At 47.0% G+C, this 25,302-nt stretch overlaps 1 protein-coding gene across 3 annotated transcripts in view; it reads left to right on the top strand.

The window, feature by feature from the left end:
• Positions 1-4,037: 4,037 nt before the first annotated feature.
• The window catches only part of SV2B (synaptic vesicle glycoprotein 2B), a gene marked incomplete at both ends in the record, with an annotated part of 45,172 nt that continues 23,907 nt past the window's right edge, over positions 4,038-25,302 (top strand). Inside the window, 3 exons of one of the 3 annotated variants that reach the window (XM_084254484.1) lie at positions 4,038-4,578; positions 20,569-20,749; positions 21,058-21,209. In XM_084254484.1, the coding sequence (XP_084110610.1) occupies positions 4,128-4,578; positions 20,569-20,749; positions 21,058-21,209 (784 nt within the window). The remainder of the gene's footprint in view (positions 4,579-20,568; positions 20,750-21,057; positions 21,210-25,302) is intronic. The other 2 variants (XM_084254485.1, XM_084254486.1) reach the window with 2 other exon arrangements.

The raw sequence follows: 25,302 nt of genomic DNA, 5'->3' as shown, positions 1-25,302 counted from the left end.
TGCATCTTCAGCCACCCTCCCCAAACCCCCTAAGACACTACCTAAGCTCCTGCTGCCCTCACTGACCCTCATGGAGAAGCCATCACGCGATACTTTGACATTACCTGAATTTGCTAAGATTCATGCATAATTTTGTCAATTTCCGAGTCTGCTTAGGGCACGCATGTTCCCGAGTGGCCAGTGGGGATGTTCGCACGCCTGCTCACCACTCATACTTTTTGTTGACTGTACTTGATTGTAAAGTAAAGTGGAATTGCAGAGGGATATTCTGGAAGAGAAGGGAAGAAGCTGGAATCCTGAGGGCCTGGGGTGCAGGCTTGGGGGGGGGGGGGCTCAGCTGTCTGCTAGCAAGGCTTCTCAGTGGTCACCAGTAGAACCTTATGCACATCCAAGAACCCAAGCTGTCCTTAGAACCCCACACCCCCAGCAAGCTCAGCTGGGACTTGGTGTTAATTTCATTAATTTCATTTGGTGAAATAAGAGAGTAAATGGCCCCTTTGTGAAAGGCAGTGTCTTAGGATGTCAACTGATCCAACTTTTTTTTTTTTTTTTTTTTAGCAAAGGTAAACCAATTGGTCTATTTATAGTAAAAGCTGAGGCACTCTGGCCCATGGGCCATTTTTGACTTTCTTTTAAACAGGCAAGAATAACTATTAGCCTCTTTTATGGAGCAAACATTTTCAAGGATCTTCTGTGTTTAAAGACTCTGTTTAGTGCTAGGGATTCAGCAATAAGTTACACTCAGGGCTTTATTTATCCCAGAATTGCTCACTACCTCCCAGCAGAGACACAAGAACACTTAGAATATAATGTAATAATGGAGATATATGCAGAATGTCACAGTACCTCAGGGAGTAATTCTAAATATTTAAGAATAAAGAGCCAAAAAATGATTGATGAGTGTTTAAATGTTCTTAGCTTGAAATAGACGCTAGGCTATAATATTAAAATAGTATTATTATGACTTTGCTGACTCAAAATATTGTCACAGATAGACAAAGAAATCCTAAGTCAGAGAGCTGGAAAGAACCTTAAACATCATCCAGTTCAGCCCCTTGTTTTAGGGACAGATAACAGGATCTAGAAGGGAGTGGCCCATCCACAGTCCCACAAAGGCTTGCTGGCAGGGATAGGACTGTAATCCAGGTCATCTCTCCAGTGGTGTGGCCATCTTTCTTTTCACAACTGACAATATTTTGAACTAAGCCTCTCTCCTTGCACTTATTATTGGCATGACCTGAGCTGTCCAGATGGATCTGTGTAAGAGGTGTGTGCCCTAAGTGACGCATCGCACTTGTCACCAGCACCCATCTGGCCTCACTGACCTTCCTGTCTCCAGTTCATGTGAACTAGAATTACAAGAAGGTTCTCAAATAGCATTTCTTAGGCTTCACCCTGTGTGCCTCAGTCCCTCCCTGAATTCCTAAGAGAGGTCAGGAGGATGGAGCTTATCTCGGGTGTCGCGGTTCCTGTCTTCAGCACAGAGGGTCTGCCATCTCCACCTGCCCTTATTCATTGTGGCAATTCCCAGGACCTTTGCTCCAACTCACTGTTCTGCACATGCTTCCAATTTGCAAATCTATCATTCCTGCTTCGTGGCATTTTTGCAGAACCCCCAGGATGGAGATAACACACCAGTGCTCAGGCAGTTGGCGTTCTTTCTTTTTTTTTTTTATAGCAGTCTGCAGAAGCCTCGTGCTGTTTACATGGGATTTATATTTCTCTTGTGATCCCTAAATGGATATAATAAAACAGATTTAGAATATTAATCTGACGTGGTTCCGACCGGTATGGTCTGTTACAAATTTATTTACTGGGATGGTGGAAAATCTGAAAACATCAAATGACAATCATTTTTGGCAAATATTTCTTGCTGCCTCAAAGCAGAGTCCACTGGACTCTGTTTGATGTTTCTAGAAAATACAGTTTCCCAGGTCCTACCCCACCATAAGGCAGGTTCACAGTATTTGGGGGAGGAGTCAGCCCCTCCTATCCTGAGTAGTTCTGGTCCACCTTGACTATGAGAAGCACTGGTGTCTGGTGTCTCTCCCAAAAGAAATGGGTTGTATTTGGGTCCAGTGAGTTCTGAGACTGAAATCATCCAGGACCAAGGGTGAGGAGAGCCGGGCAGGCAAGTATGGGACGGAAGGGCAGGGTGGACAGTGGGCAGCGGAGGAATCTAGCTGAGATGGTGAGGCAGAGACCCAGTCTGCTGTGAGGCCACATCTGTGGAGCTTGGTGGAAGGACGAGGTACTCTGAGGTATGATGGGGCCGTGTTTGGTAGGTGGCGTATGTATTCTCTGTGTGCGGGCTGAGCTGGGGAGTGGGTTTCTAGTAGCCCTAAAGAAGGGGTTTGAGTGTCCATGCATCTGTTCGAGAAGGCCTGGTGGACGGGGAGAGTTGGACTGTGGGAAGAGGCATTGGGGATGTCTGGCCTCCACCCTAGGGGCTGCCCAAGATAAGTCTGGCCTTGGAACCACCAGGGAACTGTGTGAAAACTCATATTTCTGAGCTTGAACCAGCCCTTTGGCTTGGTCATTTGTCTTCTTAAAGCTCCCAGGTGATCTCACATGACACTTCCTTGAAACAGTCTTTAGAAAGCAGGGGCCGTGCAAAGCGCTGACTGTGGGATCAAGGACTTGGCATCAAGTCCTAGTTATGTGACTTGATCTAACCTTTGATCTAAAGAGCCACAGCTGCTTTATCTTTTTTCTTGATGTGAGAATTAGCGATGTACAATTTCTGGCACATAGTAGGCCTCATTCAACCATGGCTCCAAATCCTATAAGTGCTTAGATGCTAGGAATGTAATTATGTCCCCAGGCTGTCCCTGATGGGCATTGGAGTCAACAGAGGACCCCAGTGATTGGAACTGGGGTAGAGGGTCAGCTCTTGGTTCTGACCACCGTGGGTCCTAGCTTCTGGAATTGGAATTAGGAAACAAAAACCAGCAATGAATCAAGGTTTAAATAGCTTTGGCCATGTAGGTCAGGCACAGCACTAAGCACTTTCCACACAATCTTAACTCTAAGTAGCTATGTTGTTATTTCCATTTACAGATGAGAAAATTGAGTCTCAGAAAGAGTCATGCATGGTCACACAGCCATTGTGTGACTGAGTCAAGTTTCAGAACCAAGCTCTTTGTTTTGGGTCTTCAGCAACTGTTCCCACCTGTTTAAGCCAATTACAAGACCCCAAGGGTCTCAGACCTTAATGTTGAGTCTCCAATGTCAACTGGATTTTGGGAACAGAGGTCTGGGACATTTCTTTGATGCACAGTTCTAGATGTCAAATTATACAGTCACTTCTTGCAAAATTAGAAAATCTGGCATTTTCATAAGAGGAGTTGAGCTGTAACAAACCCTTACTGTTCCCGGAGCTTGATAAGTTCTAATAGAAAACCCATAACACAGAATCATTGTATGTGGAAAATCCCTTAGCACATCTCTTTTCTTCTTGTGCAAGATGTGAGCCCTTTCATGGGCTAGTCACCCTTCTGAGGGACTGAATGATCAAGATTCCTTCTCCCTTAGCCTTCAGTCTCTTTTATTCAAGCCTCCTTCATTTCACAAGGAATCTGAATATCTCATCTGGATTTCCTTCCTTTATACACAAGACATTGGTATTAGTCAATATCTGTTTAAATCTGAGAATATTTTGCCTGCATTTCAGCATGTGGTAACACTCTCGTCTTTCCTTTGTCTGCACTCCTAGGACACAACCTTCAGTAGAAGAACAAACTGGGCCAGCCAGCACGTCGTCTGTTGCCAGGTCTACGTGCTCCTTGTCAAGGAAGACAGCTGAACCTATTTCTCGTCAACCTCTCCCAACACAACATCTCAGGGTCACTGAAGAAAACCAGACCAGAGTTTGAAACTTTCCAAAAATTTCCAATAGTCATTGAATTGAAAAGGATTCTTAGGTCACCTTTGTACAAATTTGCACTATTTGAGAGACCAGAGGGGGGAATACAGGTGTCACCTTTACCCAGGAAGTCCCATGAACACCTTCTAAATCTAAGTCTTTGCACGTATGGATGAGTGATGGTCATTGAAACAGCCCAAACCTCTACCACAGAACAAAAGATATAGCCCAAGAGGCAGCCAGGCAATCCCACAACCAAGGGATGGATGACTACAACTACCAGGGCCACTATGGGGGCTATAACCCCAGTGATGGCTATTACCGTGGCGGTGAGTCCAACCCAGAAGAGGATGCACAGAGTGATGTCACAGAAGGTCATGATGAGGAGGATGAGATCTACGAGGGCGAGTACCAGGGCATCCCTCACCCAGATGACATCAGAGTTAAACAGACCAAGATGGCGGCCTCCAGGGCTGATGGCTTTCGGGGCCGGGCAGATATGATGGCTGAGAGGATGGAAGATGAGGAGCAGCTGGCCCACCAGTATGAGACCATCATTGAGGAGTGTGGTCATGGGCGCTTCCAGTGGATCCTCTTTTTTGTCTTGGGTTTGGCACTGATGGCTGATGGGGTGGAGGTGTTCGTAGTGAGTTTTGCCTTGCCCAGTGCAGAGAAAGACATGTGTCTGTCCAGTGCCAAGAAAGGAATGCTCGGTAAGTAGAAGTTTCCAAAGATCTTGGTGTTAACAGATGAAGGGGAGTGAGTAGAGAAATTTGCATAGCACCCGTCCCTGTTGGGTACCTTAAATCTAGCAAATGTCCTTGCAAAGTTGTCATTTTACACCCATTTTGCTGTCAAAAAAATTTTTTTTTATATCTCGGAGGGCTTAATTAATTGGCTTAAGTTTATCCAACTAGTAAGTTTTGGAGGTTGAATCTTACTCAGATCTGCCTCTCAAGTTCTTGTTTCTTTTCCCAAATCTTTTTGCCTTCTTGGAAGTTTGATTTCTCTCCTCTTATATTCAGCCAGCGTCCGTATTCAAGGACAAATATGTTCTTTAGGCAGCAGGTCAGAGGTGTCTACCACTCAGTCCTTCCAGAATCCTCTGGTTATCTGATCCTGGTTTTCCTTGTATCCAAGTGTTAATGGGCTGAATGGCTATCTGCCTTAGTGATGAATGCTGGGTTGAGCACACCCTCAGATTTGGGGACAACTTATGAGCATACAGATGGATTCTTCAGCGTAGACTACCAGCTTTGTGAGTCACTGATAGAACAGCACCATCAGAGCCAAGCATCAAAACCAGAATCTTCTCTGCCTTGTGCAGAGAAGCCGGAAAGAATAGGTATGAAAGGTGTACTGTAGAAGAGAGTCATCATAATATAGACAAAGGTTTGTCTTGGCCACTAAATGTCCTGCAAAACATATCCAGTCACTAAATTTATAGTTAGTGAATTGATTGATAAATGTAAGTACATTTATTGAGAAGTTATTATGAGTCAGGTTCTTACTCAAGATTAAGACATATTAATGGCCCTCAGTAACCCAGCATCTATCCAGCTGCTTGGTTTATTTATTCATTCAACAAATATCTATGATTTGTACATTGTGTTCCAGTCTCTGTGCTCCACCCTAGGAAAAAATATTGATCCAGGAAGACCAGTCTTTACCTCTCAAAGAACTTACAGACAGCTGGACAAGCAGGCTAGAACAAACAGAATTATTTCACTACTATAGAGATTAAGTGCTACGAAAACCTTGTACAATTATGCGTCCTAATACTTGCTGTCAAGCAGGGGGTGGCAAACATTGCCCAGACTCAGATGACCTGTCATTACTATTCAACTCTACCTCCAGCACAAAAGCGGCCACAATGTATAAACAAACAGGCATGACTGTGTTCTACTAAAACTTTATTTACAAAAGAGGCAGAGGTCTGGATTTAACTTCTAGGTAATCGTTTGCTGACCCTTGATTGAAATAGTATATAAAACAAAGAAAACTTCTGCAGAAAGAATTGTCCCCATGGGCCTCTGTCCATTCCTGCTTAATGAAAAGGTCATTTAAAATGAGATAGCTGTGTCATATAAGACCATCCAGGAACCAGAAGAAATCAAGCATATCCAAAGAAAAGAAAGGACTTGAGAAGCAAGATCACCACCCAGAGTTTTAAAACACAGATAGAATTTTAGTACTTTTTTTTAATTATTAAAAAAAATAATCTACTAGCAGCCTTTAAGGTTAAATAGATTTTATAAGGGCAAAAAACCAACCAACCAAAAAAACCCCAAAAACCGTAAACCCCAAACCAAGCTTAACCATCTACAGTTGTATGAAATACTTTAAGACACTGACTTTTGCTGTATTTTCAGCAGAAACCCCCAATCCCTGTTAATTCAAACTGGCAATGTCAGTGATGATTACATGTCCTTTTGTCTCTTGGCCACCCTGGTGTCCAGCAACCTTATTATCACGGCTGCAGCATGGTGGTGGAAGCTCCTGCTGGCTTCCTGGGTGACTACTGGGAGTCAAGGGGACTTTCTCATCCAGAGAGCCCATGTTTGTGCAATTTTGCCTTTGGTGTTTGCCAAAGTGATGCTGTGACTCAGTCCAGGAGGTGCAGACAGACCACCTGAGCAGTGATGGACTTGCAGGGTCACCTCTGTGGTCAAGGAAAGGGTGTCTGAGTGGACAAGAGGAGGTGGATGGTTGAAGGTCTGGTGAGGCAAGGTGTCCCCTCGTGTCACCTTCATAGTCACCACAGTGGCTGGAGGGTGTTTGTCCCATTTGTACACACAAGGACACAGGCTTGGGGAGCTGTATCTAAGGTCACCTAGTAATCCTGGTGCTGGGATTTCAACCCTTGTGTCTGACCCAGAGCGTGCGCTCAGTCTGGTACAGCATATTGCCTGTCTGTCCTGCGTGTCTTTGGACAAGTGGTGATGGCGTGGTGTCCATACTGTTGCCTTTTCCAGGGTGTCATCTAGTGGAATCATACACTATGTAGCCCTTCAGACTAAACGTCTTTCAGTGAGTAAGTAATATGCATTTTGGCTTCTTCCATGCTGATAGCTTATTTCTTTTTATAATTTCTTTTAAAGGACTAATATTCCATTGTCCGAATGTGTCACAGTTTACCGATTTATCTACTGAAGGATCTCGGTTGTTTCCCAGTTGGGGCAGTTATGACTGCTGTCAACATGTGTGTGCAGGTTTTTATGTGGACCTAAGGTTTCAACTCTTTTGGGTAAATACCAAGAAACGTGATGCTCGATCATTTAAGCATATGTTTCCTTTTATGAGCAAACACCAAATTGTGACCCAAGAGGCTGTACCATTCTGTATTCTCATCAGCAGTGAATGAGAGGTCCTTGTGCTCCACATTCTCACCAGCACTTGATATTGTCCGTGTTCCAGAATCTGACCATCCCGATAGACTCATGGGCCTGTCTCGTTGTTTGTCTACTTGCGTCTCCCTGGTGATGTGATGTGGGGCATCTGTCCATGTGCTTATTTGCCTGTGTGTATCTTCTTCGAGGTGCTTGTTAAAGCCTTTGCCCTTTTTAAAATTAGTTTGTTTTCTTGTTGTTGAGTTTTAAGGGTTCTTTGTATATTTTGGATAACAGTTCTTTATCCAACGGTGTGTCTTTTGCAAGAGTCACCTCCTGGTCTGTGCCCTAGCTTCTCATTGTCTCGATTTGATCTTTATTTTAAAAAGAAACTAAGTGGTGACTGTAGACTCCTAGTTGATGGCCCCTAAATCCAGGCCTGAAATCATAGGATGCAGACCAGAGGCACATAGAACGCACCCCCAGGGCCCTCACCAGGACCCACGTGGGCCCTCACGTGCCCAGGTGGAGCCCACGATTGCAGGGCTGACATGGCCAGTGTAGGCTAGTGGCATGGAATCCTTCCTTCTTTATAAATCAGCACAAGCGCCCAAGAGCTGATTTTCACTTTGCAAAGGATTGATTTAGTTTCCAGAGAAGGAAGCTTGGGAGTCTCAGAATTAATAGGGCAGGGAGGAGGCAAGGGCGGGGGGGGGGGGGGGGCGCGTCAGATAGATGGTCCTGGGAATGTAATAGCTGTTGACATGCCCCAGGGGGCCCTCTGAACAGATGGAATTTGGGCAGCCTCCTCTCTAAGGGGGCTGACCTGGCAGCTCAGTTGTGCGGGGTGAGCGTTTTCTATTGCGCTGCTGGAGATTTTGCTGACTCGGGGCATACATCAACTTGCAGGAAACCATCCAAGGAAGTCTCATCCTTCCCTTGGCCTCTTGGTCTCAGATTGTAGGTATAGTGTAGGTATAGTGTCATTAAGTATCACTGTCTAGAATCCTTTCCAACTTGAGGAAACTGAGCCTTAAGGGGTAAGCGAGTGGGTAGAGGTTACGTGATCTGACACCTGGAGCTGGGCCCCCTGACTGCTGCCACAGAGCTTCTTCCTCCACCCCAAATATTCTTGCCTTTTACTCCTAAGGAATGGCCGCCTAAGTCAATTAGACCATCTTTTATCTGCCTGATTTGTTTTTCAGGAGGGAGCATGTGCCTAATTGTATTTGGCTGCTGCTAACAGTGACTTTGAATCTTCAAAATGTTTCTTGTCCACTTATCAGGAATCCCCAGCGTAGGTGGTGCCAGGCTCAGTCAGTGCCTTGCTGCTTCCTGGGCATGAAGTCTGGGGTCTCTGGGACCCCACAGCTTTTCTCTCATGGTCACAGGGCACTGCCCTCACAGGGCATAATGACTTTCCAAGCAGGAAATAAGGGAGTCGGGGGCAGGTATGTCTTTCACGGTGGGTGCTGCCTTTGCTTCATAAGCCCAAAACTGTTGCTCAGGGCCTCTGACAAACATCTCCATATGTCTTCCGGAGTTAATCACTGGCAAGAAGAACTGGGTGAAGATGACCATTGCAAATCAAGTATAAATTATCTCCGCAGTGCGGTACATTTCCTCTAAGCACATCTTAATACCTAAACAAAAGCCAAGATTTCCTTAACAAAGAAGGAGACAGAAAAGGCTTGTTGGAAATGTGACTAACAGATGCTACCACATACAAAAGGGCTTTAAAAACAGAGGAATCTAGAAAACTTAAATAAGGGACCAGGAAAATGAATAACTATAAGAAAGTGAAAATCAAAATCAACAAAAAACTGTGAACCAGAGACACTTTTTGGGGGGCGGGGGCGGGAGAGGAGGGATTGGGGTCAGAATGGGGGGGCTGCAATTGTATGGGGAATATAACAATAAAATTTATAAAAAAAAGAAATAAAAATGTTTAAAATATTAAAAAAATAATATAATAAAATGATTTATCTTTTAAAAAAAAAAACAAAAAACAAAACAAAAAAAAAAACAGAGCTCTGACTTTACCTCCTGCTATTCCATTAACCACCTCTACACTCCTTGCCCCTTGGTTTTTGATCTGCCAGATTAAGGTTTTATTAGTACTCACCGTCCAGAACATTGTGAGGAGTTGATAAGATTGTGCCCATGGAGTTCATTCCGGGTCTCAGGAAGATCTAATAATCTGAGCCCAGAAAGGATCCAAAATAATAGCTGGCTTTGTATATTTTTTATTTTATACAGTGACTCCTAAGGAATCAGGTATTTATTGACTGATTCATTGATAAATGCCGTGCAGGTCCCTCCTTCATGGAGTTGACATTTTAGGGGGAAGCAGATGGGTCCCCCCCCGACCTCCATTGGCTGGAGTCAGTATGCTCTTGGTAGGCTCCCCAAATATTTACCCCGACGTGACCAGCCTTGCTGACCGAGACCATCAGTAGCAGTTTCATTGTGTCCTTAATCACTGTGTTTGTTGGTCGCTGTGAGTAAATGTCCCCCCAAACCTCCCTCATCACCCAGACCCTCATGCGCACATGACCCTGTCACATCCCTCCTGCATCTCTTCACCCCACTCAGGCTCTCCCTTCAGTGTCATGCACCTTCTTGCTATAACTAAACCATACCCTCTACGGCCAGCATTTACCACAGCCCGAGGTGGTGGCCTTTTTTCCCTCTTGTACTCTGTGATCCTGGTTCCCCTGCTCCTTGCTGGCATTTTCAGACCCTTCTCCCCCAGCGTCATGAACCTCTTGTCATCTGCCAAACCTGCCGACCTCAGGCCCCCTCCAGGGGGTTAGTTCCAGGTGTGCTGCACTCTCAAGCTCTATGTCTGTTATGATTCCAGTGATAAACTTGGGTGACTTCAATAAGTGTGTTCCAGTGTCCTGGCTTCTCAGTCCCTTGAAGTCCTCTCTGATGGGCACCATGCTGATGATTCCCGCTCACTGACCTGGCCTTACCTGAGGTCTTCACTTCCCCAGTAACTCCAGCCCCACCCCACCCGTGTCCAGCTCCCCACTTCTGCTTTCTCGCCCACTCTTTCTGGACTTCAGCTGCCACAGTTCTCCAACCTCACAGGCACCTGCAGACTTTTGGTCTGTCCTTTTATCCTCACCATGTTCTTCATTGACTTTAAACTCCATGGACCAGCATCATCACCGCTTGCTGCACACACCCCCAGTCTCTGTGTCTCTCTTACTGTGCTATGCTCCCCAACTCCTGTTACACCCACTCTTCACCCACCAGCCCACGTGCCACACAGCGAACATTGCTGGTAACACACACAGCGCTGTCCACTGGCCTCGCCTTAACTGCATGGTCAAGAGCCCCAAAGGGCCCTCCATGCTGCTGGCTGGGATCCTTCATTCCTATTCCCCTCTTCTGGATGACTGTTTCCTGCCTTACTTGCTGTTCTCTGCGCCCCAGCCCCTCTTCACCCTCCGCACCACGAGCTCACTTCCTCTTTCACTGGAAAACGGAGGTGACCAGGAAGGGACTCCATAGCTCCATCCTCCCGATTGCTACTGTGCTTTCTCCTATTCCCTAGGACCTGTCTGTCCACTTGAGCACCACCCTCCCCACGCCCCAGGACTTCACTAGGACCCTTCTCTGGAACCACCAAGACTGGCATAAGATGTGTCCACCTTGGGAGGCTCAAGGCAGGAGTTCCCAGGGGGATTTCCATGTTCCTCTGGTTGTGGGATCAAGCCAGTGTGACTAGTTATGCCTTCGAAGCCCATCAGTGGACAAATTGGCCCTAGAGGTTGTTCGAGGAGTCTCTGACTTCAGACAGCCCAGCACAAATCCCGTTGCCTTTATGGGGCCCAGAGTCAGAGCCAGCTATCCAAGTGTCCCGTCCTTTCTTCCTCTACACATTTGTGTGTTTCCACATATCTGACATTTAGGAGACAGTTCCCACTTTTGCTGGAATGGAGCGTTAACCCACTTCCAAAGATTCATTCATCTGAGTTTACTGGGCATACAAGTACTAGGAAAGTCCAACAAGTCGTTGCCAGATTGGCTTCTACTAAATAAGTCGTTAAAGGCAAACCTTTTCTGTGCCAAGTACCTATATCCAAAAGCAAGCATTTGCCTATCTTAGAAGTTGCCAACATCCAGATGTCATATAAACAAAGCACTTGGCTGACTTACTCAGTGTGTCTGATTCCACAGGGGTGGGCAGACAGACCCCGGATGTCCTTTCATGATTTTTTTAAAAAGATTTATTTATTCAAGAACTGGGGAACAGTCCAGATGTGCGGGAGGGTGAGAGGATTCACCAGAGACAGAGCAGGGAACAGAACAGGCAAACTGATGAAATACACTGCTGAGGGGAGCAGCAGGCTTGACAGGAGAGGTCTGCTATGTCATGTGGGTATCTCACTCGCCGGCTGGGCTCGAACCCGCACTGCAGAGGCTGCGGACAGCTTCACAGCGCTGCGCTCAGCCACCTGTGCCACCAGGGAGGCCCTCCTTTCATGATTTTATACCAAAGCGAGATGTCTCCGGGGACTGCTGTGTGAGGTCATCATTGATCACGTGTACCACCTCGTGGATCCGAGGATCCCATACCCTAGTCCAAGAATATCATCCTTCAAGAAGCTCTATTTTGTTGAGTAAGAGAAATAGAAAAGAAACAATCTAGTTAGGAGATACTGATTTTTATTCCAGTAAAACATTTGCATATAATGTTATATGCAATAAATATTTGAGTGGTTTCAGGGGAAGGGAGCTCAGAATCCTCCCAGGATAATTAATGCATTTAATATGTATGTATGCAAGCTTCTTTGTCCTTGGTTAATTGCTAAATAAAGATCATGCACAGGGGCCTCGTTCACATCACAGAATAAACCATTGCAGTCGTTTATCCATTTATCTGCTGCCTTCTGGAGACAGTGACATGGCTGATGGTGTGATGAGCTGTGGAGTGATGTGTGCCTGAGAGGCCTGGCCTCCACCTCAACCACAAACTTGTTTGGCCCATATGACGTTGGGGTCCAGTCCTTAGAGCTAATTCTTAATAAAACTCCATAAATGCAAGCTAAGACACATGCACAAAAATGTCTTTCGCTGACTTATTTTCCAAGTGGAAAAATAGGTTGTGGTGCTTCCAAGTCAACACGGTCTTAGCCATGCAGATCCAGCACGGTTAGATGTGCACAGACCCAAGTACAGGTACTAAGAGCATGGCATGCTGACGAGAGCTGCCTCTGCTGGGGCCATGACTGGGGGTGGTTTTCAGTTTGCTTTGGGTACAGTTTTTGTGTTTTTTCATATTTTTCTGAATATGATTTTTTTTTTGTGTGTGTGTGTGTAGACCAACTGGCTACACTGGTGTTGTCCAGAGCTATGGCACGGGGGCAGGGGGTGGTGGTGAGAGGACTCACAGAGACAGAGTGGAGAGCAGAACAGGCAGACTGACTGAAATACACTGCTGAGGGGAGCAGCGGGCGAGACAGGAGAGGTCTGCTGCGCTGTGTGGGTAGCTCCCTGGCTGGGCATTGATCTCAGGCCATGGCAGTGATAGTGCTGAGACTTAATCCCTAGCGCACCAGGGGGACCCTGAATGTGAATTATTTCTTAAATAGGAATGGAGGGCTTGCTCTGAGCCGCGTGCCAGGACATGGTGGGGACACTACTTAAAGGGTCACTTCCAGGAGTTTATCGTCAAAGGAGTTTGACAAATGCTGAGCATATGAAACTATAAATAGGAAACTGAACATAGGAAACTATAAATAAATATACACTAGCAAATCGAGATGGGGAGGTGATGGGTGGGACAGTGTGTGGCTGGAGGACAAGCAGGGACAACAGAATTTCACTTGGAACAGGAACTGTGGGGTCAGTAAAAACAAACCATAGAGCCAGGACCCATTTTTGTTTTTAAAGAATTAAGAAAAAAGAACATCACAGAGACCATCACACCTCTGCATAGGAAATGATTTACAAGTGGAATGCTTATTCTCCGGTGCTTGACAGAAAGGGTTTATTGAGTCCTAATTTGGAACACCAGGGCCACCTCCCTGAAGAGATGATGTTTACTTTGGGAATTTAAGAACCTAAGAGTTTGGGCCTCCCCTGGTGGTGCAGGCGCTTGAGCACCGTGCTGTGAAGCTGTCCACAGCCTCTGCAGTGTGGGTTTAATCCTAGCCAGCCGGTGTTGGTCCCACATGGCTCAGCAGACTTCTCCTGTTGCGCCCGCTGCTCCCCTCAGCAGTGTATTTCATCAGTCTGCCTGTTCTGTTCCCTGCTCTGTCTCTGGTGAATCCTCTTACCCTCCCGTGCATCTGGCCTGTACCCTGGTTCTTGTATAAATAAATAAATATATCTTAAAAAAAAAAAAAAACCTAAGGGGGGAAAAAAGGAGACCCTCCTCAAGTTTTGTTAGAATAAATTTGAAAAATATTTTATCAAAAAATTAGTCAAAAAGGAAAGGTTTTAGTTGGATCTGGCTGTTTCCTTTATGTCAAGAGAGAGGGAGATACAGAGAGCACCTTACTATAAATAAATTTCTTTGCCTAGCCTCTATCCTCTTCCTCCAATGAAGGTGGGTTTGATTTTAAAATAGCACCAACTTATTTCCATTTTATTCCTGTGGTTTCTCAGGTCAGAGCCAGTCCTAGTGGCGCTGCTCAAAACAGCCAGAGCAGCTTGCATTGTGCCTTGACTTCTGAGCCAGGCGTCCTGCTAGATACTCCCCAACCTCCTGTCCTGGATAATCCTAACAACCCTGCAAGGGGAACCCTGTGATCCGAATTTCACAAAGAAGGAACAGAGATCAGAGGGGCTGACTCTGCTGCCCTCGATGGCGCTGCTGGTGATGCTGGAGCTGGGATCACCCTTGGGGGCCTGAGGAGGCAGCACAGACGCTGTCTTCTTCCAGGGAGGGGCGGCCCACTTCCTCCATTGTGCCATCACTGATTAAAAACCCTTCTCTTGGGCCTCCCTGGTGGCACAAGGGGTTAAGCACAGCACTGTGAACTATCCACAGCCTCTGCAGCACAAGTTCGATCCCTGGCCGGCCAGGGAGCAACCCACATGGTGCAGCAGACCTCTCCTGTCTCCCTGCTGCTCCCCTCAGCAGTGTATTTCATCAGTCTGCCTGTTCTGCTCCCCGCTCTGTCTCTGGTGAATCCTCTCACCCCCCGCACCTCTGGCCTGTATCCCAGTTCTTATATGCATTAAAAAAATCTTTAAAAATAAATAAAAACAAATAAAAACCCTTCCCACCCAAGCAGAGCCCCTCCTCTCACCCCCACCCCAGCCCCCACTCTGCCAATTGCAATCATGGTTCTTAATTTCCCTTAGAAAAGCTCAGTGTGTTAAGGCGCCATTCCCCTAGCAGACCAGCAAGCCTGTTGAGTGGAATTGCAGGGTAGCAGGCGTCCTCGCTTCCTAACCAGCCCCTTATCTGCTTCATGCTGAAGTAATTCTTGATAACTCTATTGCGCTCTCATTTTCCAAATTTACTGTCTTAATTTTTCCTGCTAACGACGGATTTTAAATGAGTTTAATGCGCAGCTGTTCTGGGAGCTTCGTTGCTCTCATATTTCTCTTCTCTGTGGACAGGCTGGCTCGTTTTCCCACGCTTCCTTTTCACAGAGTAGGAAAACCTTTTTCTCCTTACTCTCTTAAGCTCAGTGGCTGGGGGTCTGGGAATGAAACTCGAAAGTGAAAGAGGGTTTGTTAGCACGTGCGGCGCACACGAGTAACTCCGACGGGCGGCTAGATTTACCTTAGCGTGGTCACGAAGGACAATCTTGGTTGAGAAGTGGCCAGAGGAAAAGGACTTTGGGGTCCCAGGGAGGCCAGCTGTGGGAAGTAAGTCAAGGGGCGGGGGGCTTGGGTAGGTGAGGCTGGCGCCATCTCTGCACTGATTCTGTCCCTGGTGAGTAAGAGCTAAGCCTGCTTTGGGGAGGGAGAGCCAAGAGCTTCATTCCCTAGCACGTGCTGTTTCTCAGCTGTCTTCGGCTCAAAATAATCCTGGTACCAAAGTGGCACCTCTTGGGGTGGACGTTGTGACCCCCAACAAGAGCATTTTGAGGTGCGCTCCTCTAGATTCTCCTCTGACTCGGACAGTGAGGTTTGGCAGCAGAAGCCCTAGGCCTGGAGCAGGAGGGCAGCAATGCAGAGCCGCAGCTCCTGCAGCAGTGAGGTTGCTGGAGAGGCCCTGGCTTCTCTGGGGTTCACCCTCCTCCAGCAAAGCTAAAGGTGGGGTGCAGTGTCTAACCTCTACGATCCCTCCTTTTGCCTGTGTGTCTTGATGATGGGTCTGGGTGGGGTCAGGAGACAGAACTCATGGCAGTTATTCCAGCAAAGAAACAAGGAAACAAAAATTAACTAGGTAGTGAAACGCTCTTATTGATTGATTGATGGTTTGTTAGTCGCTCACATGGCTTTCTGATTTGGGGACTACATTTCACCCCTCCATATGTGCACACGCTTCACTCACCTCCACCCAACCTGCAAGGGTGCCCCTGTGGTGCCCACCTCCCGCCCCCTCCTCGCTCCCCACGTTCCTCTGTACCCAGTGCAGCAACTTCATTCACAGCAGCCATCCCCGGTGCCCGAGGACAGACGACGGGGCAAAGCCAGCTGAAAGCCAGTGGAAACTGCTCAGCTGCTAAAGACAATGGGGTGGTTCCTTTGGGGACCCCGTGGATGGATCTTAAGGGGGCGATGCTAAGAAAATGAAGTAAGTCAGGAAGTGAAAGACAGGAGGGTTTTGCTCATTTGCAAAATGGTTTTTAAAAGTACATCGAGTTGGTGAATGCAGGGAGCAGCCACTACCCCGGGGATGGGGGTGGGGGACGGAGGAGATTGGATTATTATCATCTGCATGCTTAGAGAGGAAGCCCCTGGGGCTACCACTCAGGTCTCCGGGGAGTGGGGTGACTGAGCTGTTGTGTGTGGGGGAGAAAGGCACCGTGGCTGGTTCTGCTCACTGACTGGGCTGCGCCCTCGCGGCACTACTGCTGCCCTGGTGAAACTTGCAGGTTCCCCAACCTCTGCGCTCCCTCTAGTGCCTCCTAGTGGCAGGGCTGATAAGGCACAGCGGGGCCCCATCAGAAAGCGGCTTCCGTGCTGGCTGGCACCTTGTTCACTGCTGGGACTGCATTTTGGTGGCCTCGAAGTCACTTTTGGTCACCTGCTATGTGGGCCATGCCGCATGTCTTATGTGGCTGTCACAGTGGCCTGATCAAACATTTTATCTGGGTTCTGTTTTTCATTTTTTAAATTTAAATATCTTCTTGGGAGAGCCCCATGACTTTATCTTTCCTGATTGACACTTAAAAGACAGACAAGAAGGCAGTGTGGAGATACAGACTTCAGCAGTCAGGCCACCAGTCGGGTAGAGGGTCAGAGGAATTTCTCCCAAATCTCATGTCCATGATCGGGATCTTCTGGTCCCCAGGCCAGGGTCCTGTCCCGGGGTGTGGTCTGGGCACCTGCAGCAGCCTCTCTTGGAGATTGTCGAAGCACAGGGCCCCAGGCCTCCCCAGACTGTGGACCAGGATCTGAACTTAGCAAGACCCTGCGGTGGTTTGTGTGTGAGGGGACACCTGGGGGACCGTGCTGGCTTTAGTGAAGTCAAAGAAAACAAATGGGTCTCATGCCAGAGCTTCCTCTGGGGTTGGGCCAGGTTGTGGTGCTGATTGATTCCAACAAATCTCCTCACCATGCCTCTAACCCCATTCCCCTCCTCCCAGACTATAGCCCCCCATGTATGCAAACACCCACATATGTGTACCATGCACTCATGCATGCACATTCATGCCCCCTCTGGCCTCTGTCCAACCCTCCACCCACAGCCCCACTCATGTTCCCCCACCTGATGCTGCATGCACTGAACCCCTGCCAGGATTTGCTCAGACAGCCAGGCTTTCTCTTCCCTGCCCCACACCTGCGCCTGTGATGCTGTCCCGTCGCGGAGACAGGAGCTGACCAACTCCTGTCTCTCCATTAGCAGCTGCCCCACATCTTCCTTCCGGGAGCCATCGCACTGGAGCATCCAAGCTGCGCTCCTCTATTTTTACTCTACCCTACATATACCTTTATTGAAGCACTTTTCTCACTGGGAGACAATCATAGATTTTGTTTATCACCTGCAGAGGACAGAACCGCGCCCCACTTAGCGCACAGCCCTGGGGATGGGCAAAGAATGGACTAATGGGAGTTAAAAGGTCTCATCTATGAAGAGCAGTAAAGTGTGGTCGATAAAGCCTCGGCTCCGAGGTCAGAATTCCTGGCCCAAAACCTCTTTCTTCCTCTAGAAGACCTTTACCTCTCTGCAAATCAGTTTTCTCCTGAGCAAATAGGAACAGAAATGGTGGCCACCCCACTTGGTCATTGGAAGCGTTAAGTGGGATTGGCAATGTCTGTGAAGTGTTTGCAGGTGGCCTTGCAGAGGTTGCTGTTTCACTGCTATTGGATGCTACTTTGGGCTCTTGCTTATTGCTGTGTAACTCAGGACCTTAAAGTGGACAGCATCCACTTTGGTCGTGGATCCGCAAGGCAGGCCTTCCTCTCTTCTTGTCTACATCTGCTTCTTTAGTCCATGTGTTTATTGATCGGATAACATAAGAGAAACAAAAGTCATTTGTTGGCAGAGCAGGATGTTGGAAATTCTTGGCAAGGAATTGTATTAAGTGGTAGGAAGCTGAACAGACTTGGTCAAAAAGTTCCCTCTCTCCTCTGGTCTAAGGTCAGAAATACCCAGGACAAGGGACTGTGTAAGACTCCAGTGTGAGCTCTGCTGCTGAAGACGCCCCAGAGGACTCCCTGGAAGTGCGCAGGAAAGGCAGGGCCTTTCATACAGGGGACTCCTGGCCACGTCCCCATGTTAGGTGGTTTGTCTGAGTCAGAGGAAGTATAACCTGATTCTTTCCTGGGCATAGGCAGAATTTGGGACATTTCCTATTGAGGGGATCAGATGCTGGTGGGAAACTGGCATGGGGACCAGGACCTCGGGACCAGTCCTGCAGACTTGGTGGGAGTACTAGGGAGCCTGCAGCTGGAGGCTCACCCACGTACCTGCCCCTGTGTTGTGTGGCAGAAGGAGGCTTTAAGAGATCCTCATTCATGATAGACAGAAGACTCAGCAGCTCAGAACTGGTAAGGTTAAGTCTGGAAGGAGCCAGATGTGGAAAAGCCCTGGCTATTCCAGGCTGGATCAGGCAGATATACTCAGAGTGGAGCAGGGACACTGAGTCACACATGATTATAATACAACGAGCCACATGCATGGGCGGGTTTGCAAATCTTGACTCGTTTTCTCAAACACAAGCAGTAGTAACCTAATATAGTGGAAAATTGTTCATTCCATTTTTTGAGCTGTGGGCCTAGGAACTGGTGAAATCAGAAGGGTGAGAAATCCTCCCTCTTTTGCCCCTCTGTGCATCTTCCAATTATGCAGAGAAACCTCAGGTCCAGGTGTTCAGGTGACGCAATCTCCCCTGGACAGCCCTTGTTTGGCTCCTTTTGGGTTGTTGCTCAAATGCCCCATCTAGGTGAAGGCAGCCTGAACCATCTTATTTCCATTGCCACCTTCCACCCTAGCTCTCCTCATCCCACTCCTGGGCATTAATTTTCTCTATAACCCTATGAGCAACCTACTTACTATACAGTTTGCTTGCTTATTGCTTTAGTATTTCTTTTCCCCGACTAGAATGTAATCACCATCAAGGCTGGGATTGCCATGTGTTGATACTCCCCTGTCGCCCCAGTAATGAAAACAGTGCTTAAATGACAGACTTTTAATAAATAAAGGGAGAATCGGGCATATTTTGTGAGGTGACATCATACACTGAAAATAAAAAGGAAATAAGGTTTTGTGACTTTGCGCAATGCAAGTGAGTGAAGAAAATCCTAATGAGTGAAAATCATTGACAGCACCAAAGTTGCTTTCATCTCATAGAATAAGATGATAAAAGAAGGAAATTCCATTGGGAATTTGAGCAGAGCATAGCTACATGTTTCCCTTTGGAGACCCACCTTCGTTTAATGCTGCTTAAAATTCTTTGCTTTATTTGGCCCTTCTGGGCACACGTCTGCATAAAATCAACTTCTCAGGCCAGAAAACCTTCCTTTATGTGAAAGAAAGTTTGTATTCCTCCTTTGGCATACAGTCAAGACTGGACAGAGGGGTAGGTCGTTCGCTAATGAGTTTGCATTCAGCGTTTTCTCTGCACACAAGATACTGTGCAAAGTTTCCTTCTCAGATTTAGTAATTGGTATTTGCACTTGGCAGAGTCATCAGTAATTAGTAAACACTCATTATTTAATAGGAAATAATTGTCTGTGTATGTCTGAAGATTGGCCACCTAGGATGCTGAAATACTATAATTTTGTCTGCAACAATATATTTATGTGATATCTTTTTTTATATATTTTTTAATATTTTGTTTTATATAATTCTTACATCATTTTTCATTTTTGCACAATGTATGCATTTTCATTTTGGTTATAGTCCCCTTAATATTGCACCCCCCCTTATTTTTACTCTAATCCTTCCTCTCCCCACCCTACCCCTGTAGTGTGTCTCTGGTTTATAGCTGCTTGTTGATTTTGATTTTTACTTTATTATAATTCGTCTTTTACCTGGTCCCTTATTTAGGTTTTCTAAATTCCTGCTGTGAGTGAGACCATCTGGTATTTTTCTTTTTCTTTCTGGCTTATTTCGCCTATTTATGTGATATCTTAAATGAACTAATTTTCTTATAAGACAGGTAGTGTTGAAGAAGGGACTGGTCACTGCTACCCCTCCTGCACGCCTCGAAGGAACGTGAACCCTGGCTGTAACTTGGCAAAAGTCCTTCTTGGGCATCTAATTAAATGGTTGACCTTTATTGGCAATTGCTGTTTCACATTTGCACCATTTTCTTTCTTTCCAAAGTCCCCCATACTCACTTTGCCATGCTTTCCACTGGAAATTTTCCCTTTAAACATAACCCTGCAGGATTTCTCTTTAAACATAACCCTGTAAGGACTTTTGTAACACAACCTTCACCCCTTTATTTTGCTTGAAAATAAAATGACAGTGTTTCTGTCTTCTGTGGATGATGCACCTCCAAGAGTCCCTTAGAAATGCTCATCACCCCCAGTTTGGCTTGGTCTCTTTTAGGATGTGTCCATATGTAACCCTGACGAAGCAAAGTTTTTGGGAAAAGCGCTCCTGAGAAGTCACATTGCACTGCGCTCTGATTGGCCGCTCGCGTCTGTTCCCGTCCACCTCTTACGGCTGTGACTTGGAATTTCTTAGATGCACGAATGTGGGTATTGGGTTTTCTAAAACATCGCATGGTCTCTGATGCTGCTCTCTCTCCACCCTCTCCCTGCTCTTTCCCCTCCTCACAGGGCTGATAGTGTACCTAGGAATGATGGCGGGGGCCTTCGTCCTGGGGGGCCTGGCCGATAAGCTGGGGAGGAAGAGAGTCCTCAGCACATCTCTGGCCATCAACGCTTCCTTCGCCTCCCTGTCCTCCTTCGTGCAGGGATACGGGGCCTTCCTCTTCTGCAGACTCATCTCAGGCATAGGGTATGTGATCTGGGGGCTTCCACTGGACACTAGACCCATGGGGCATCTCTCCCAGCTGTCTGGCTTCAGTGGCACCTCCAGAAAACCCTGGACTGAGTTTTGGGACTTCCAAGATACTGTGTGAACGTTGAGCCTTGGAAGGGGGTGTCAGCCACTGTGTTAGGTCAAGTGGTCCTGTGCTGCCTTTTAGCGTCACTGCATTCTTTCACCACCGAGCTTAAGGGCGGGGTACCACACCACTTGGTTTCGGCTATGACCATTTTTCGCCTATGGTTTGATTCATTCCTTCTGTTGTTTTCTCTCTGCAGTATTGGGGGTGCCCTGCCCATTGTCTTTGCCTATTTTTCTGAATTCCTGTCCCGGGAAAAGCGAGGCGAGCACCTCAGTTGGTTGGGCATCTTCTGGATGACCGGCGGCCTCTACGCGTCTGCCATGGCCTGGAGCATCATTCCACACTACGGTGAGCACGCGGGCTTCCCCAGACCAGGGCCCCTCTCTGTGGATCCCAACTCCATTCCTGTCCTCAGCTTTGTTCCTCCCACTCACCTAGTTCCTGTGTCTGACTTCGATCTTTCGAAAGAACTTGCAGTCCTGTAGACACCCTGCTAATTTCAATTCACCTGCCTTTCTGCAAATAGTCTGTTCTCCATCTCTCCCTTCCTCCATGCTTTTCTCTCTTCTTTCCTTCCTTCTGATTGAAGGGATTTCAACCTTCATCTTCTCTAGCTCTCTAACCCCCCAAAAAGTTAGATTTGGGTAACCCCATTTTATAGATGATATAACAGAAGCCAAGAGAAATTGGTGATTTTGCTAACGTCACACCATGGTGTGACCCTGAGTCTTGATGCACCTGCCCTCACCCTGAGGCACTCTTGTACACTTGCCATTTTCAGGACGGCTGTCAATCTTGTTTCCCTGAGGTGTGGAGTAGCCCTTACAGATAATGCCTTGGTTTCAGCTGGGACAATTTTATTATGCTGGATAATTGCAAATCTGGATTCTCTAGGCTGGGGCCTGGCAACATCAACTTTCACTGTTGGTTTTCTTAGCAGTAACGCAGGGAAAAGGCAGCAGTTTTGAATTTGATCATGACTGTGCAGTGCTGTCAGCATTCTTCAAAACCATCGTTGAGAATCCTACAGACTGAGGGGCTAATAGAAACTTGCCTCTGAGGTTAATCACTTCTTTACCCATTCACCTCCACCCACTGCCTTAAATCTGATGCTTTCCATGTATTCTGAACTAATGGAGATGCTGTGTGCCTTTTTTTAAAAGTAGCATTGGTGTAGACAATGCCTACTCTACTTTTAAGGTACGTCACTCCGGTCATCTGATCTGAAATCTCGGTGACTTAACACAGTAGAAGTCTCCCCCATCCTGTGCAGGCTGGAAAGTGTTCTGATCTACATCCAACTCTGCTCCATCAGTGATTTCAGGTCTCAAATTCCTTCCATCTTGTCACCCCACCTTCTTCAACATGCATCTTACTCCCTGGTTTGTGGGCAGCAGCACATGGGTGCTTTAGAAGGGCAGGCTAAGAAGCAGAGCACAACCCTACCTGCTCACATTCCAGTGGTCCTAAATCTATACCATGTGACCACACCCCATTGCAGAGGACACTGGGAAATCTTGCCATGTGCCCAGAAAATGGAGGAAGTGGGTTTGGGAACATCAGGTGGTCTTTGCCATAACTGACGGTTGAGAGCCCACTGGGTTTGGTGTCAGAAACAGAGAAGAGATATGAAGGGGAATAATGAAATCAAGGGTTGAAGAGTTTTCTGCATAATTTTATCACTCTAGGCAAGTGTCCCTAATTTGGACACAAAATGTTGGCCCATAGCTGGGCTTGGGGTTAAATTTTTTACCCCAAATGAACAATGAATTGTGTTACTTACTCCTAATGCTGGTCTCTGCACTGTACCCTCCACCCAAGGATGCACTTTAATCACCTGTGTGCTGTGCTGTTTGTTATGAGTCTGAGGAATTGCTTTGCTCTTTTTGCACGATTCCTGCTAAAATATCATTTTCCTTCTTCTCACCAAGAGACTAATTCCATGTGGAAATTAAGTGAGATAAACCTTTTGGGGCAGGAGAGGACAAGTAAAATCTGAATAAAAGTTGAGTCAAAAGAGTGGTACTGTGTGATTTGGGACAAGTCACTCCATCTTGTCCCTCCCCTATAAAATGAAGGTGGGAGGAGCCAAGAGAGTTGACCGTGGAGATCCGGGCCAGCCCTAGCGTTAATTCCTGGGATGCAAAGAGGAATGTCAAAAAAAATTTTGAGCTGATTCTATTACTCAGACTAGCTATCCCCCTGCCACACCCCCAGCATTAGCAATCCTAGGCCTCCTTGCAGACTCTTGCTTCACAAAGACCTTTCTCAAACCCAACCAATGAACCAGCCTTGACTTAGCTCTGATCGGATCATTTTAACTCAAAAATGTTCCTCTGCATTTCATGGGTACAGCCCCAAGAAAATGGCTGTATAATGAGAGATAAGCCCACGTGTCAGCGCCACGGTGACTTGTGAACCCCTGTGGGAGAAAAGTAGGGCGAGGTGAGAGGCCAGCGAGTAGAACAATCCCTGTCTCCAAATGCATCGTTGTTCCACATACTTGGAAGCAGTTCACTGTTTTTCACATGCCCATCTCAGCCAATCACTGCACCCCAGAGGAGGCCAGGTCCTCATATACTTCCTTTCTTACCCCTGGCTCCAGAGGTGGGGTCATTCCCACTCAAGTCACTCAATTGAAACACAGTGGGAGAGGAGGGATGGGAACGTTGTGAGGGGACCCCTGATAGCTGCTCCAAAGGCATCGTTTTCTTTGCTTTGCTTTATACACAATCATACTCCAGTGTCTGGACATCTGGTTTCTTTCTTTTTTTTTTAATTTAAAATTTATGCATGCATGCAAGAACTGGGGTACAGGCCAGAAGTGTGGAGGGTGAGAGGATCCACCAGAGACAGAGCGGGGAGCAGAACAGGCGGATCCACTGAAATACACTGCTGAGGGGAGCAGCGGGTGAGACAGGAGAGGTCTGCTGTGCCATGTGGGTAGCTCCCTGGCCTGCTGGGGATCGAACTCATGCTGCAGAGGCTGTGGATAGCTTCATAGTGCTGCGCTTAACCCTTTGTGCCACCAGAGAGGCCTGGTATCTGATTTCTAGTAGAGCAGAAGAATCTAGGCTGGAGCATATAGACCAAGACTGAAGGGAAATCCCACAGAGAGGGGCCCTGAGCTCTGGCCAACCTCCCTGTGGCAGCCGCCTTCACTGTTGGCCCAGAGCTGGGCTTGTGGTTAAATCTTTTACCCCAAATGAACAGGACACTTACTTATTTGTACACCTGTATGGAATCTCTGACTTTAACATTCTGTTCTAAAATAGAAGCCTCTTGGATGATTACGCTTCTTTGAAACAGGCATTAACATGGGGGAGGGCCACCCCCCATTACCATGGGGGAAGGCAGACCAGAGCAACAGTGTGACGTGAGTAATTGTTTATTTTAAGCCTCATTTTACCAGGACTGGATGTTTTGTTCACAGTCAGCCAGATATTTGACAGTATTTCTCAATACCCCTAAGTCGTTAATCCTCTGACGCTTGCCAGTGATAAATGCACCGGAAGCTATGAGAGGAGGCGGGTGTTGGGGCAACCCGTTTTGTCGGGGTGACCTGATTCATCTCTTTGGCAGGAATGACGTGTTGGGAGATCTTGGCACCAGGAACTTGGGAGAGCGAGTCACTGAAAAAGAAAAATCAGGGCTTCCCTTGTGGCGCAGGTGGTTGAGCACAGTGCTGTGAAGCTGTCTGCAGCTTCTGCCACACAGGTTCGATCCTGGCCGGCCAGGGAGATACCCACATGGCGCAACAGACCTCTCCTGCCTTGCCCGCTGCTCCCCTCAGCAGTATTTCAGTCAGTCTGCCTGTTCTGTTCCCCACTCTGTCTCTGGTGAATCCTCTCACCCTCTTGCACCTCTGGACTATACCCCGGTTCTTGTATAAATAAATAAATCTTAAAAAAAAGAAAAAGAACATCACAAAACTCAAAAGTGTTCCTCTGCATTTCACGGGTACAACCCCAAAAAAATGGCTGTATAATGAGAGATAAGCCCACGTGTCAGCGCCACGGCGCCTTGTGAACCCCTGTGGGAGAAAAGTAGGGTGAGGTGAGAGACCAGCGAGTAGAACAATCCCCGTCTCCAAATGCATCGTTGTTCCACATACCTGGAAGCAGTTCACTGTTTAATTTTATTTAATGTAAGGCCCCAAGGGTGAGCCTAATAAATTCATTAAGTGCGGATTACTACAATCGCCGTGGGGAGGGGAGAGATTGGGGTCAAAATAAGGGGGTCGCAATTGTATGGGGAATATAAAAATAAAAAAAAAATTATATAAAAAAATCACAGAGACATGAAGGAACAGTGGATTTGGGATCATTTGCGCATATTATCAGAAAGAAAAAAATATCTTTGGGGGAAGAATACTTCATAGATGTACCCGCTTCTGCCTGTCCTCCTGTGCTGCCCATCCGAGTTCAGCTCTATGTAGGTT

The sequence above is a fragment of the Talpa europaea genome (genome assembly GCF_964194135.1).
Source record: "Talpa europaea genome assembly, chromosome: 14".
Taxonomy (NCBI): domain Eukaryota; kingdom Metazoa; phylum Chordata; class Mammalia; order Eulipotyphla; family Talpidae; genus Talpa; species Talpa europaea.
The sequence above is the reverse complement of the archived record's forward strand: the minus strand, read 5'-3'. Positions and strand labels throughout refer to the sequence as shown.